The sequence below is a fragment of the Gymnoscopelus braueri genome (assembly GCF_963280865.1).
Source record: "Gymnoscopelus braueri genome assembly, chromosome: 5".
Classification (NCBI taxonomy): domain Eukaryota; kingdom Metazoa; phylum Chordata; class Actinopteri; order Myctophiformes; family Myctophidae; genus Gymnoscopelus; species Gymnoscopelus braueri.
In genome coordinates, this window is record NC_137606.1 from 19934295 (window position 1) to 19948868 (window position 14574).

At 42.0% G+C, this 14574-nt stretch overlaps 1 protein-coding gene across 5 annotated transcripts in view; it reads right to left on the reverse strand.

The window, feature by feature from the left end:
• LOC308085672 (eukaryotic translation initiation factor 4 gamma 1-like) overlaps nt 1-14574 on the reverse strand; it is a 63549-nt gene that overhangs the window by 44116 nt on the left and 4859 nt on the right. For 4 of the 5 annotated variants that reach the window (XM_080428918.1, XM_080428914.1, XM_080428916.1 and 1 more), the window contains exons 2-6: nt 9508-9559; nt 6806-6917; nt 5537-5617; nt 3217-3249; nt 422-616 (exon numbers count right to left, since the gene is read on the reverse strand). In XM_080428918.1, coding sequence (XP_080285044.1) covers nt 422-616; nt 3217-3249; nt 5537-5617; nt 6806-6868 — 372 coding nt within the window. In that variant the 5' untranslated portion in view covers nt 6869-6917; nt 9508-9559. The remainder of the gene's footprint in view (nt 1-421; nt 617-3216; nt 3250-5536; nt 5618-6805; nt 6918-9507; nt 9560-14574) is intronic. The other variant, XM_080428917.1, reaches the window with a different exon arrangement.

Here is a 14574-nt window from a genome sequence, read left to right on the forward strand (position 1 = left end):
CCACTGCTATAGTGAAACGGGTAGTATGTCTGGCCAGTTAGCTGTACCCCCAAAAGTAAGTAAGCTGTCCTCCTAATTTATAACATGAGGACCCACATGTCAGGCATTTTCTATTGCATTGTAACAGTCCCTTTCTAACCCTGCTTCTGTGTTACTTTTAAACAATAACACACTCAGCAGCATTATGTTTAGGGATCAGCTGAGCAACGTGAGGATCGTGCTAACAGAATAGTGGAGGAGGCAGATTTACTCAAGTATGAGATCACACACACTGCAGAATCTCTCCATTGATAGAGGGAGGGAAAAAGAGTTGCTCTATCCACACACAGACCATGTGCATTTTACAAGAGACATGCATGTGCATTCAGTAGCCAGATATGGAGCACCAATTTGCCATTCATGTTTGTTTTGGATGCCTTACCTGTCCAGGTATGAAGTAAGCCGCTCCCTGCGGTGAGCTGGGGAAAGGCAGCTGCTGTTGAGGGATCATCATCATCTGGGAGCCAGGTCCCGGCTGGTAGACGTGAGTAGGGGCCACGGGCCGCGGGCCGCTGCTGGGGGGCACCCCCCGAGGCCCGCTGCTGGGGGGCAGGTTGGCCCTGTTTGTATAGTACGGCTGGAGAGCAAGGGGAGGGAGACAAACGAAGGTGGGAGCAGGGGAAGACGAGATACAGTGGAGAAAGGAAGGGAAAGATGTCATAAGTGATAAAGGACAAACATGAGGAGACAAGAGGATAAAGGAGAAGAAGAGAGAGAGAGCAAGTGTGATGACGGCAGGGGAGGGGAGGAACATGGAATAAGAGCAAGGAAGAGACATATTAGGGAAATGTTGATCACTCCCCTTCTTGGGGAAAATCCATTTTCATACGTCACTTGGATCAGGTTGCTCCTGCTAGTCCAGCCTAACAACTAGCCTTGTACTTTGTCCATGGGTCTAAATGGAAACATATTGGCTACGACAGCCAGGAAAGATAAAGCAGCTAGCACCGGTTCATTGAGAACTTCCTCATTGACATTCTGCTGCTGGCCTGGGAAGCCAACCACCACAGCCAGTAAAATGACGCCAGGCAACAAAGCACAACACTGCCAAATATTACACATGCAATTGCTCTCACACACGCACGCGCGCACACACACACACACCCATGGAGGGCAAGAGGAAAAACAGAGGAGGCAGCCGAGAAAGGAAAGTGAGGGATAAGTTACCTGCAGCGACCTGAAGCCTCCCTTCAGCGGCACAAACACAGACCACACACAGACACATCCAACGGAAGCAGAGAGGAAGAGAAGGGAGGGAGAGAGAGGGAGTGAGGAGAGAAAGAGCACCACACAATCAGTTACAGAGCATAGCACCCAAAAACCTACTACATTGAGCCAAGCAGTGAATTAATGAGCTGCATGCAGAGGATAATGCAGAGTGCATGCCAGTATATATGGTCTTGTTATGCTTGGACAGAAAACGGTATAACTAACAAACCATAAAGCACCAATTAATCACCCTGACGTTCATCTGCTGTGACAACAAAAACCAACTGGTGTGAAATAGACAGCTTATTGTTGGAAAGCAGACATCATTTCAACAAGCAGCTCATTTACGCTCCCATTACATTTGATTCAGCTTCAAACTGCATGTGTACCATGGCACCGTCGGAGGTGCGTCAGGCAGCAATGCCAAGCAAGTGTTCCCACTTGAGCATACATCTGTGCACTACATAATTCTACATCATTTAAAATGTGTCTGTCACACATGTGAGAGCTTGAAGCAGTGGTTTTCTCCCCTGTTCACTTGACAGAGGCCGCAGACTAGACAGACACATGGTTTACACGGAGGCACCTTTTATAAATGTTTATACAAAGGCTCCCTGAGTGACTGGTTTGGTGGTTGCATTATATTTTGAGTTAAAAATGTCATGACAGGACAGTGTGATGAGACAGTTAACATGAGGCAAGGTCTCAGAGGTAATCAACCACTGGAATGTTGAAGTTAGACGACACACTGAGTACTTCAGATAAACCATTCTTCTTGACCTGCTGTCTAAAAGCAGAGTTTTGTTCCCTGAAATACAACAGGCTGCAGGCTTTGGCGTTTAACAGCAGTTTTATAATAGATTTCACATCTCCACATCTGCGCTGACACGGTGTAGTGTTACATGAGAAAAAAGTCAGGTCATAGCAACCTTGTCATTATTCTAATTAATTAAAGTTTTGTTCATTTGTTTAAGATTTTTCCATTGGTCATTGGCTAAGTTATAATCTGATCATTCTTGATGATGTTTTTGATCAAATGGGATTAGCCATTTCGCAAAACGAATCTGTCTAGTCTGTGTATCAAGATACAGGGATGCAAACAAATATAGGATTTTTTTTTTAAATGCTACTTGAAGGAAAAACGTTCAGCAGCCTAATATCGTCACCATATGACAAACATATGCTAACATGAATAGGACATCCTATTTGTATTCAGATCAGTATGAGTCAGATCATCATGGCCCATTTACAGAACTCATAACGTTACACCTGCTGCTACGTACTGTAGCTAATGCTAGTAGTTAGCTAACGTCAAACAGTGTAAAACTAAATCAAAACCATATCACATAACGTAGTCAGACATTAGAAAAAAGCCAATGTGGACTGATGACTTCAACATCTGTGGGGAGTGGACGCTGCTCTCAAAATGTCTGTGCAGGCAGAATGGTGTGTAATGCAGTGACGGTCCAGCAAGACTAGAGTAAACAACAACGTAACCAGTGATGTAAGGTGAGGTCCTCGCAACAGGTCCTGACAGTCAAGTTAAAATGTTTGCAGTTCACTCATATGAGCAATGATAAAAAACACAGTAGGAATCGTTAGAGAGATTAAATTCAATTCAAAGGGGCTTTATTGGCATGGGGAAAATAATTTTACATTGCCAAAGCAAGTGTGAAAAAAGCAACAGTCGCTGAAAAGCACATTTGTTTGCATCCCTGATGATAACACAAAGAAGCTTTGCACAAACGCATTACTTCATATCATATTATAGGAACTGGAAAATGGCAACAATTAGGCAACAGTGCTTACAATAGCATTAGCACAGTCTTGAGGCCAAGCTAGTGCTTCGGAAGAGCTTCAAAACATTGCTTTGAACATGTGCTTAAGTTACGCCCTTGACTGGAGTGAATTCACCCCACCCCACCCCTCCCCACCCCACAGGAGGTTAGTCAATTGTGCTGTTAGTACCTGTTGGTGTATAGGCCGGGGCCCTGGGGCAAACTAGAGTGGGAGGAGAGGCACAACAAGACAGAGGTTAAAGACCCCCCAGAAAGATCAGCAGACAGACTCTCCACACTGGACTCAAGCCTTTACATTTTACAAGGTTTACATTTTACCAATTTAGCTCAAACCCAGGTGAAGATCAACTTGATAAGTCAAACGGTACAGCATGCTCAAACACCCAGAAGTAACCAATAGTAATACAGTCGCTGTCGGGCAGAAACCTTCCATCTCCATATTTCATCATTCACATGTTTTCTTTTCATGAATTAAAGGTAGGGTAAGTGATATTTTTTGGTCAAAACAAACGTTTTTTTGTTAAAAGGTTAAAGCACTATATTCTGATAGTAATCATTGCTATAGTGTTTTCTCATAACAGGAGTCTCCACGTCTCTCCAGCTCTTTAATAAACAGAAAATACATTTTCAGGTAGGTGACAAAATGTCAGCCAATCAGGAGAAAGTACCCAATTATCAGCTTCATTTTGATAATGTTCCAGTTCCAATTTTGTCTGCTCAATTCTTTGTGTCACTGTCATCACTTCCAATTTCACTTGTATAATTCTCTATCCTGATTGGATCAAATTGGTATCCTGAACTGAAAATGCATTTTCTGTTTAATAAAGGGCTGGAGAGACATGGACACTCCTGTTACTGAACAAACACTCTATAGCAATGAGTACTATCAGAATATAGAGCTATTTAACACTTATTTTAACCAAAGAAAATCATTTATCCTACCTTTAATGGCCTATAATATACTTCGTTGCATAACACAGTGTCATACAAAAATTGCATATTTTTAAGCTCACAACATGTTTCATTGTGAGCTTGTGGATCTGCTATTTTTAATGAAATGTGTAAACTTTTGAATATTTTTGAAAGATTTGCCCTAAAATGACATGCCCAAAATTATGACGCCAGATGTAAAGAGGTTAAGTCTGTCTGTGGGTTTTATAAATATTTAACCAATGAAAAATAACAACAAGAGCTTGTGACTAAACAGTAACTACGATGGAACGCATGTCCTTTTTTCTATTTCATGAAAACAAACTGTTTCGGACATACAAAGTTTCCGCCAAACAGCGACGATATGAGAGTCAAAGCAACCAATGTGGACACATACACATACAAGAGATTGGGGAGAGCAAGGTTATTATCCATTGTAATTTGTGGAGGCTGAGTGCAGAGTAACAGTTTGTGGTGCAGAGAGGTAGGTGAACAGACATACTGGCAATAATTCAGACATTCACAAATTCATTCAGAACTTCCTAGAGAGAAGGTGAGCTTGGGCTTCATCATGTCACACACAGAGGAACAGCCCTGGAGCCAGGACCTTGACATTAGATGTTCAGCATTTGGGCAACAATGTTTTCTAAAGACGTAATTAATAAGTAAATGGAATTATGCTGCACTTCAGTGACATGGGTGAGGGATGTGTATTCAATAAGATGGAATGAAGTCACAACGTATAGCTCTAATCCATGAATATTGAAACAAAAGAGTGCTTCCGTAAAAAAAAAAAAGACTACGGTAACTACCTGACATTTGTGGGGATTCATTCCAAATTAAGAGTGTTAACCCTTTTGGACCGTGAACGCATCTGTGTCATTTTAGATTTCTTTGGCTAATCAAAAAACTAGAAAATGTGTGCAAATCTTTGAATATAGCGAACATTTGTAACTCAAATCTTAGATTCTGGGGATTATACAAATGTCTTCTAAATCCTAACAGGTTTTTTAAAAACTTGTGTTGCTATATCAGTGGTGCTCAAACTCTTTCATGTCAAGGACCCCCAAGATTATATGTATTTGGCTGAGGACCCCCATCTCAAAATATGTTGTTCCAGGGACCCCCCCAGAAACAAAGATTTGAGTTAAAAATGTTTGCTTTAAAAATACGTATATTCAAAGATTTGCCCACATTTTCAAGATTTTTCAAAAATTGCCACGCTATGAGCCATGTAGTTTCAAAAAAAATATATATATATTAAAAATGTCACAAATGTTCACAATTACAAAACAAATAGCATATCTACAAGCTCATATATCTGCTATTTTTGAATAGCCAAAGTATAAAAATAATGTTTATATAGGCTATAGCTAAAAATCGAAAATGATACAGATGCGTTCCCGGATTGAATGGGTTAAGTGGTTACACGGATATGCGTTCCCGGTCTTAACGGGTTAAGGAGCGACTCTTTTGGAATGAAGTGCAGCCCACCTCAGTCTGAAGTGAAGCAGTGATGTTAAGGCAGTGGGTGGACTGAAGGCTGGGGGGGGGCCTACCTGTCGAGGCTGCGGTGTTGGGTTCATTTGTGGAGGCGGGGAGGCAAACACGACAGAGGGCTGCCCAGGGGGGTAGGAGGGCTGTGAGAGAGAGACACAGAGAGAGAGAGAGGGATGAGATGAAGAGACCACCGTGAGGGAAGATGTGTGTGTGTGTGTGTGTGATAAGAATTATATTTTCCTTGACTATCTAATAACGAGTAACGACTAGAGCCCAACCGATATATCAGTTTGATAGTTTGACTTTTTGATTACATCGTTATCGGCAGTTACGCAGTCGATGCATCCCAATTTGTAACAACTTTCAACCTGGCATCCCTATTTTAGGCACTTTCGTTATAGGCAAATATTTTTAGTAGAAAAATTATAATTCAAATGACAGATCTACAAGCTCGGTATCGGTAACTGGTGGTCTAGGAATCAGGATCGGCATCAGACCCAAGTTATTCCTTTTCACTGCTTTTACTCCCTTTGTCCCCCTCCAGGGCACACACCTACATCAATGGGACCCCAATGGAAATAAGCTTTTAGCTTTCTTGTATCATCCTTTCCTGTGCAGGAATGTTGCTAGGTTTTCAATGTAATGGGTCCCGGGACCCAAGGCTGGTCTTTTAGATGGGTCCCAGGGACATTTTATGAGTCCCAGGGAAATAAAAATGTCCTAATAACATTTGTTATTTTTAACAAAGTGCAGCGTATCTGCAAGATATCTGAAAGAAATAAACAATATTTTATAAACGTTCAAGTTTCAGCTCCATAGAGTTCAGCTCCGGTGACGGGGGTGTTATACTAAAATGTGTGACCCATAAAATCAGGTCAGCACACGGCATACACGGTACAGAGCAGAGAGTCTCTGCTCTGTATCGTGTACTCTGTACAAAACTCTGTACAAAATCCATGTAGAAATCACATAAAAACACGATACAAAACAAAAACAAACGCGGACATTTTGACCAGATTGTATAGGGTCACACATTTGAGTATAACACCCGGAGCAACGTCTTGTGCGTTTTTTGTTGTATTGTATCGTGTTTTTATGTGATTTCTACGTGGATTTAAAAAATAAAGTTTTCTTAACATGGAATTTGTTGTTAACAGTGCATGTGCGTCCCATGGACGCACGGACAGTGAGAGATGCAGAACGGAGGCCTATCAGCATCACTGCCTGTGTGCAATTTGTTCTTTCTTTTGTACACATATTGTCAATCGATCAATCAAAAATATCTATGAACATAATGTCTCACAAACACATGGTGAGGAGGATATTACCTGTGAGAGACCAGGGGAAGGGGCAGTGGGGGGTCCCGTTATAGGCTGTGGTGCTTTATTCATTTCATGGAGTTCTGCATGGAGGGACGTGGCACACGGACCTGTGTAGAATCTGGAGAGAGAGGAGAGAGTGGGTGATTCAGGACAAAGGGGAGGCGGATAACGTAGAACACAGAATGTCAGGACAAGGGCAGAAAGATATTGTCACTGTCGGGCAGAAACCTAACCTCACTCCGTCAAATGGAAGAAGCTTGCGACACACATTTTGTTTCACAGCGTACTTGCATCTGAGACTTCGGGCGCAGAATCGATGACAGACGGAGTTTCATTTTTTCAAGTTACTAGGCAGGTGATTGGATGATCCCGCCCCTAGCAGCCGCTGATTGGTTCGTATGCGCAGCGGTTCGGGCAGCTTTACTCTGTGAGCAATCCCAGACCCTCCTTCCTGAAACCAAATGCAATGCAATGCATGAGATTTCCGGAGGGAGGGGGTGTTTACCAGGCTAGCAGAAACCTCCCGTCTCCATATTCTAACTTTTTGTGGGTTTTTTTCGTAAATGAATGCCCTACTCAAATGAATCATCCTACAGCATCACACAAAAGCATCAAAAGTAGCAGATCTCGAAATGCGGCGCGAAGCGACATGTTTTGAGCTTGTCAATCCGCTAGTTCTGCCATTTTTTTATTTGAATCCTGAAAAGTAACAGTTTTGGACATACGAGGTTTCTACCCGACAGAGACAATATATGGAACACAACATGAGTTACTCCCACACTCCCTACTCCAATTATCACTAAAAATCTGCTGACAGGAATACAGCTCCTTAGAAATACACAGTGTGTGCATGCGTGGAAAACAAGTGTGAAAAGTATCCTGCGAGGGCAGCTGATGAACCACAGGAGTACCGTAACATATTTGTGCCAATCGTTTTGTGTCATGGTAAATAACAATTATTGTTGTAACATCAGTCAGCCTGGCGTAATAACGTGAGAACACAGCTGGCCGACCTCCTTCTTATTTGCGAATCTAATCTCTGTTCTGATGGCAGCACTAGTGAACTGGGAGTCGAGTCATTCCTTAGAAAATCAATCCATCACAATTTTGATTTTGTGACTGTTTATTTTGACAAATATACTACAGGACTTTTCTGCTTGACTTGACTTCTCCATCAGCACAATTACCTAGACAGCTGAATGTACACTAATGCAGAGCAAGAGAGAGAGAGAGAGTGAGTGAAGCTCTGAGGCTAAATAATATAGATTTATGGAGGCAATAGGGTATAAGAGGAGGTTAATGAAACATTTTAATGACACCATTGGAAAACTTTATCGGACCAAAATCAGACCAAATGGGTGCATTCGAGAGCACTTTCTCTGTATGTGATAAAAGCTTGGCAACTTCCGGCCCTGTTGGCCATTTCATTTGATTGAACCCAGTAAAATATGAAATGCCTGCACATTCCCGGCTGTAGGATAAATGGTTTTGAATTTGTCAGGAAAGCAGAAAAAGGAAACGCCATCGCTGGCTCTTTGTAGCAAGGAGAGGGAGTGACTGTCATGACGTGTTTCAACAATTGTAGATGTCAGTCAGTCAGGGCATTTGTAAAACGAGTACCGGTAATCAGATTAGTACTTGCAGAGAAGTATGTGCTTGCAGACAAGCTAGGCACCCGAACCACCAATAATGGCAGCAATGTTCTAAAAAATGGATGGCAAAGACGTGAATGTTTTGGGCACAGGTTGCAATGCACCTTGCAATCAGTAAGAGAATGTCATCCGCCCCTCCTCTTTCTCTCTCTCATACACACACGCACGCACAGTCGCACACCTGAGTACACATCGGGGAAATATTTTATATACTCAATACTATATTCAATATTTATAAAGGCTATAAAAATTGTCCATTAAAACCTCACAAGAGGAGCACTGGAAACACGTTACGTTTTATAGAGGAATATTAGGCTATTTATAAACTTTAATATGATAATCATATCAAGTGTAGTCATATCAAATATTGACATTAGGCCAAAAGAAATATTGTTATCAAATTTAGTAAAGCAAAAAAGTGTTTGCGCTCTTGACTGAAGGATTACTAAAGCTAAAGCCAGGTGCGTGAAGCCAGTAATTAAGTCCACAAAAAACAGAAGAGGTTTGCACACTTGACAAATCAAAAAATGAGGCTCTTTAGGATGCACAAATATATTTTATTTTATTTACATGGTGACACAGGTGCAAAACGTGAAGAGAGTGGACGTTTCAGTCCTCAGACCATCATCAGCAGTCTTTTTGCACCTGTGTCACCTTTTTTTCTCCTGAGATTTTGAACCCGCCCCACTAGACCAGATATCAGACGCGCTAAGGCAGCCTATTTTTTTTGCAGCCTCATTTCTTTAATTGTAAGTGTGCAAGCCTCTGCTGTTTTAAGTGGATAACAAATTTAGGTCATATCGACCACCACTAACCACCACCATCTAAACTCTTTATTTGAAATAGTATTTTAATGAATTGCTATGGTATTTATGACTTAATTTTACCAGTAAAAGAGACGTGCGACACCAGTAATGCCAAAATTAATAGACCGGTTTGGGTATCTGCTTTACCGTTTTGGAGGGTTGCACTTGACATACTGTACTAGGAACTAACAAATCATCATCCATAAAGCACAATTCAGTGAAACTAAACATCCTGATAAACGGTACTTACACTTATTTCTTTAGGTCCCAAATGTGGGAGACACTCCGTGGAGCGGTTTGTCCTGAGAGAAAGACAGATGGAGAGACCAAGACAGACAGAGACAAAAGACAGAACAAAACAATAATTAAAAACAAACATGCTTATCTAGTTACAATACCAAACAAACAAGGTTGTACTGTAGGTAGTAGGCCTTCCCCCTTAATTAATTGACTGGTTTGGTGCTGGTTGATAACGACATTGTTAGTTGTCAATACAGAGTTAATTTCATGAAAAAGAATACCGGTAAGCACGTTTCTAATAAGTATGCTTTTACATTATTGCACTTGGCAAACTCAAATCTAAAACATTTGTCAATTAGTCAACTAGTTGATTAGTCGATAAAATCCTTGACCATTAGTCAAATAAGTATTTCTTTAGTCGACGACAGTCCTAGTAGGTACTAGGTAAAACAGCTGAAACTGACACTACTACTACTTTTCTGGATCAGGGCCAACTTGAAAATCTCAAAAGCGCTGGTGGCAGCCGGTTAAGTGGTCAGATGGGTGGGCTGCCTGTTCATTTTAATGATCAATCAAGATTCTGTCATCAATGAATTATCGGTATAACAATGAAAATTTAAAACTATTTTTTTTAAATAAATAATATCAAATAATGTTATATTACTATTAAAATGGTAGTGTTTTGCCAATCATTTGGGGGCCCACTTGCAATACCCTCATGGTGCAAAAGTGGGCCCGGGCCACAGCTTGAGAACCACTGCACTACAGGGTCATTGGTCTTTATTCAAGTGTAATAATTCACCTGGGGATATGAACCCCTAACAACAGGGTCACGGTAGGACAATATGGCCTGTAAGCCTACTTTATCTCTAACACACATACACTCTCTTCCCCCTTACACACACACACCCTTCCACTTACCAACACACACACACACACACACACACACAGGTTAAATAAAAGCCCTGAGTCATGATGAATCAGGGTGTTTATTTTAAGTAGTAGGAGAAATTGTGCTTCCTGAGGAAGGGCATTTATCAGGGCTGTTATGATTACAAGTAAGACGCGCGAACGCAAAAATAAATAAATAAATATGACAAAATATTTTAAAAAGTTAAAAAAAAATAATAAAAAAAAAACATTCTGCGTTAAAAGGAGCATCTTAGAAAAATACAAATTCACAAAAAAATAACTTTGAATGTTTTTGAACAATTCAACAAAGTGTTTGAAGTGCCTGTTTCACCCACTTCCGGGGGGCGGAGCCAAAATCCGAGCCCGAAGTATTTGTTCGTAGACCCCAACTTAGGGGGGGTAGAAAAAGTTTCGGAGCGATTCGGGCACTTTTCATTTAACATGGGGTTTCAATGGGGAGTTTTTAGGAGCCTTCTCCGGGGCGTGGCTTCCGGGGGAAGGGGCGGGCTTAAACGCAACCTTGACAGGTGTGTTCAGTTTTCAAAGACCTTTCATTTGATGTATGGTACGTCTAAATTGGACATTTACTTATCGCAGAGGAGCTGCACAGAGGCAGTGCACACAGACACACAGAGACACAACCCGTGCACGGTTTCAAGAGACACACACAGACAGAGACACAACCCGAGCACGGTTTCATAGTAAGCTCCACTTGCGCGGAGGCGCGCCTCCTTCCGCTGCGTTCGCAATAATTCAACACAGCTAAACACAGAAACAAGCAGGTGAAATACCCAGCTTAGGAAAAACGTTGATTGACACAGGCTCATCCACGTTACAACACAAACATGGGGCTTAGGGAAAGGCAGTGCTGTAAGCTAGGCCAAGTTAGGCTAGGGGGGTGGGGGCTAACAGGGTTACAGGGAATAAGCTCAAAGTCTCATCCACAGTCTGGGCCCTGCCGCATGTACTGTATGCCTTTTGCACCAGAATATTTTGCAAACCACACCCCAAGCTGGTCGATGCGCACGGCCATCGGCTGCTTGGCATCTTCGTCTTTGCTCACCTAGCGTCTCGCTTGGGCACGCCTCACGAGCCGTCGGCACACTTGCTCACCGTCGGCACACTTGCCTTGTTGGTAAGTGATGCAAAAAGAACAGCATATGGTGCAAAAGACATACAAATCTCTGGGCCAGCACGGAGACCTCAGAGTGGCCATTGGACAACCCCATCAGCTGGACACAGACACACCTCCCCCCGGCAGTGCTCTAAACTAAAAGTGTGTGTTCATTAACTTCATTTCTCTCCAAAAACCCTTGAATATGATGGAATATGAATAAGGATCACTGTGAATATGGTAAGCTCACATTTCATATAACACACACCAAACAGTAAGAACTCCTCTAATTTCTATTAGAAAAAAATAAAACATGAAAAGAAATATATTTTTCAATTAAACAAGACCAGGAGACCTGGTTCTGCCAGACCCAGAATGAAGTCTGGGTCTAGGGGTCGAAATCTGAATGGCCGGGCTTCGCACAACGTGTGTCCCTACTCCCTTCTATGCCCATGTATGGACAGACTTTTTTGGGGGACAGAATTCTTTTTGGCTGGGGCCGGTGGACAAAGTGACAGACTTTTTTTTGGCTTGGACCGGAGGACAAAGTGACCATGCCCATGTATGGACGAAACAGGTACAAAGCCTCATGTAAGCCCGACCCCTTGGGTCTGGCAAAAATATTGCGATACAGTATGACGTCACGACTATACATATCGTCCCGTTATAATATCGTGATATATCACGGGATAATATATCGGCACACGCGGCCCACACCCCTACCCGCCTCTCATTGAAAATTAATTACATAACTAACGACTGCGTTCATGTGATGTGGTCAATATTATAAATTAGTAGCGTGACAGTTGGCATGAAAGTCCAATACACAAAACTGTGGGCACACTTGCAAAAACGGCAAAACACGCCTAATAATTCAGCTCTAAATGCGTCAACTGAAAAGAAGGAAAAAACGGTATATAGCAGCCTACTCAACATGCTGTGACTAGCATACAAACAAATTGGTACGGCTATTCGGCTAGCTTAGGTCATTTGTGAGAAGCAGACAAGCAGTCTGGGATTTCTCCACCACTACATAATACGCAATGCACAACATACAACACTGCCTTCCTAGCCAGAAAGAGTACCTCAGGGGACCTGATTTTAGCGGGAGTGTGTGTGGGACAGTTATGTGAAAGCAGAGGCCAGGTCACCACCCCCATCTCAGTCTGTCCCACCCAGCCCTGGTCATTTGAGCTGGTCTGACACACAGCAGAGTGGTATCCCCACCACCGCTGGTGAACCATGCTGCTTAAAGTGTTGCATAAGCCCCCCCCCCACACCCCACCAATGACCTGATAGAAGCAGAGGGAGAGAGGCAGAGAGCACATGGAGACATAGTGCAGCTAAAGGCACAGGCTATCGGGTCACTCCAGGAAAGCTGAGCAATTATGGTCTTTTTCCACTGCATAGTACTACTGCCTCAACTCTAGCCAATTCTACTTTTTTTTTTTTTTTTCAGGCAAAAGTTGATATTACCAGGTACTTTTGTATGTAGCTGTGGCGATACCAAAAGGTGACGTGAAAACACAGCATACATGGGCAACTGCCTGTCCGGGGGGCCACATGCGGCCCCCACCTCCACTTAATGCGGCCCGCAGGTTAATATCGGAATACTGATATATTATTGATTTCAGCTGTTACAATTCCAAACATGACCCACTTTAATTACTTCAGTCTATATTATAGTAGCTTAATGATTAGTATTAAAATGTTATTGTCTTTTTTATGTCCAATGTATTAGTATTAAGTTCATGAAGTATAACTAAATGCATTTGAAATTAAATAAATAAATTAAAAAAAAAGGAATTCCAATAAAAGAAATAGCAAAACTACAAGCTCAAAACGCATCGCACTGGGACACGTTTTTAGCTTGTAGATCGGCTATTATTGCTACTTTTGTGTGACATAGAATGACGAAGTAGGGCATTAATTACGAAAAAAAGTTAACATACGGAGATAAGAAGTTTCTGCCCAACAGTATATGCAATGCGGCTCTCTGGAGTGAGTGTGGAAATAAAGTGGCCCTCCCCATCATCGAAGTTGCCCACCCCTGCATCGCAGACTACCAATTGGTCGCCTGCCGAATGTGAAAGCGAAGAGACAGGCACTACACACCACACTCATTGCTGGCACGTACAATAGATACTGGGAAGAAGCGAGTGGCGCGTCTAGAGGGCAACGCCTGCCCGTGTACATCATCAACATGACTGCATAAGTTTCTGATGAAATCAGAGATCCCTGTATCTCACTATTTACTTGATCAGTCATATGGTAGTGTGTACCGCACTGGGTACTCTGAGAAATTAATACTGGTGAATTTATAAATCTGACTGGTCAGTGGTCAGTTTGGCGGTTAGCCAACTGTTCGGAGGTCATATGCTATTCTAAAAAATCCCTTTGTTTGGTAAAATATGGCAAATGATTGGTGTATTATGAGATGCACTCGCACTGTAGTTGTTCGACAACAATGGGTAACCGCCCCGGCTAAAATCAAAGTATTTAAGATTTTTGGTGGTGAGTCACAGCCTGGTATACTTCCTGGTTAGGTCATCAGGTCAAAATGTGTCATTGGCTTTATGATCTGCTGCAGATTCCCAGATAAGTGAGTGTGCAATGTCATCATTAGATGAGTCAAATGTTATACAGCCTATATGAACCCATATACACACACAGGGAAAAGTGCTGACTGCTCGAAGTACCTGTGGTTTCCTGGTTGTGGTTGCAAACTGGTCTGGCAATGCTAATGTACTAGGGGTGTGCCGATACACTAATTTCACGAAACGATACGATATTTGGCTCACAACTTCGATTTTATTATGAAAATATATGGGGGAGAAAAAAAGCAAATGCAAACAAATAATTCAGTTTTTGCATTATTCAGACATGCAAACTTGTAGCTTTTCAGCTACAATAGCCGTTTTGAATCCAAATAGGGCAATAGTGTGACACCTGACCCCCCAAAAAACAACATGTTGTCACCCTTTTCACCTCGGGGCTGTTTGCATGCCTGATTATTATGATTGTTAAATATATATATATATATATATATAT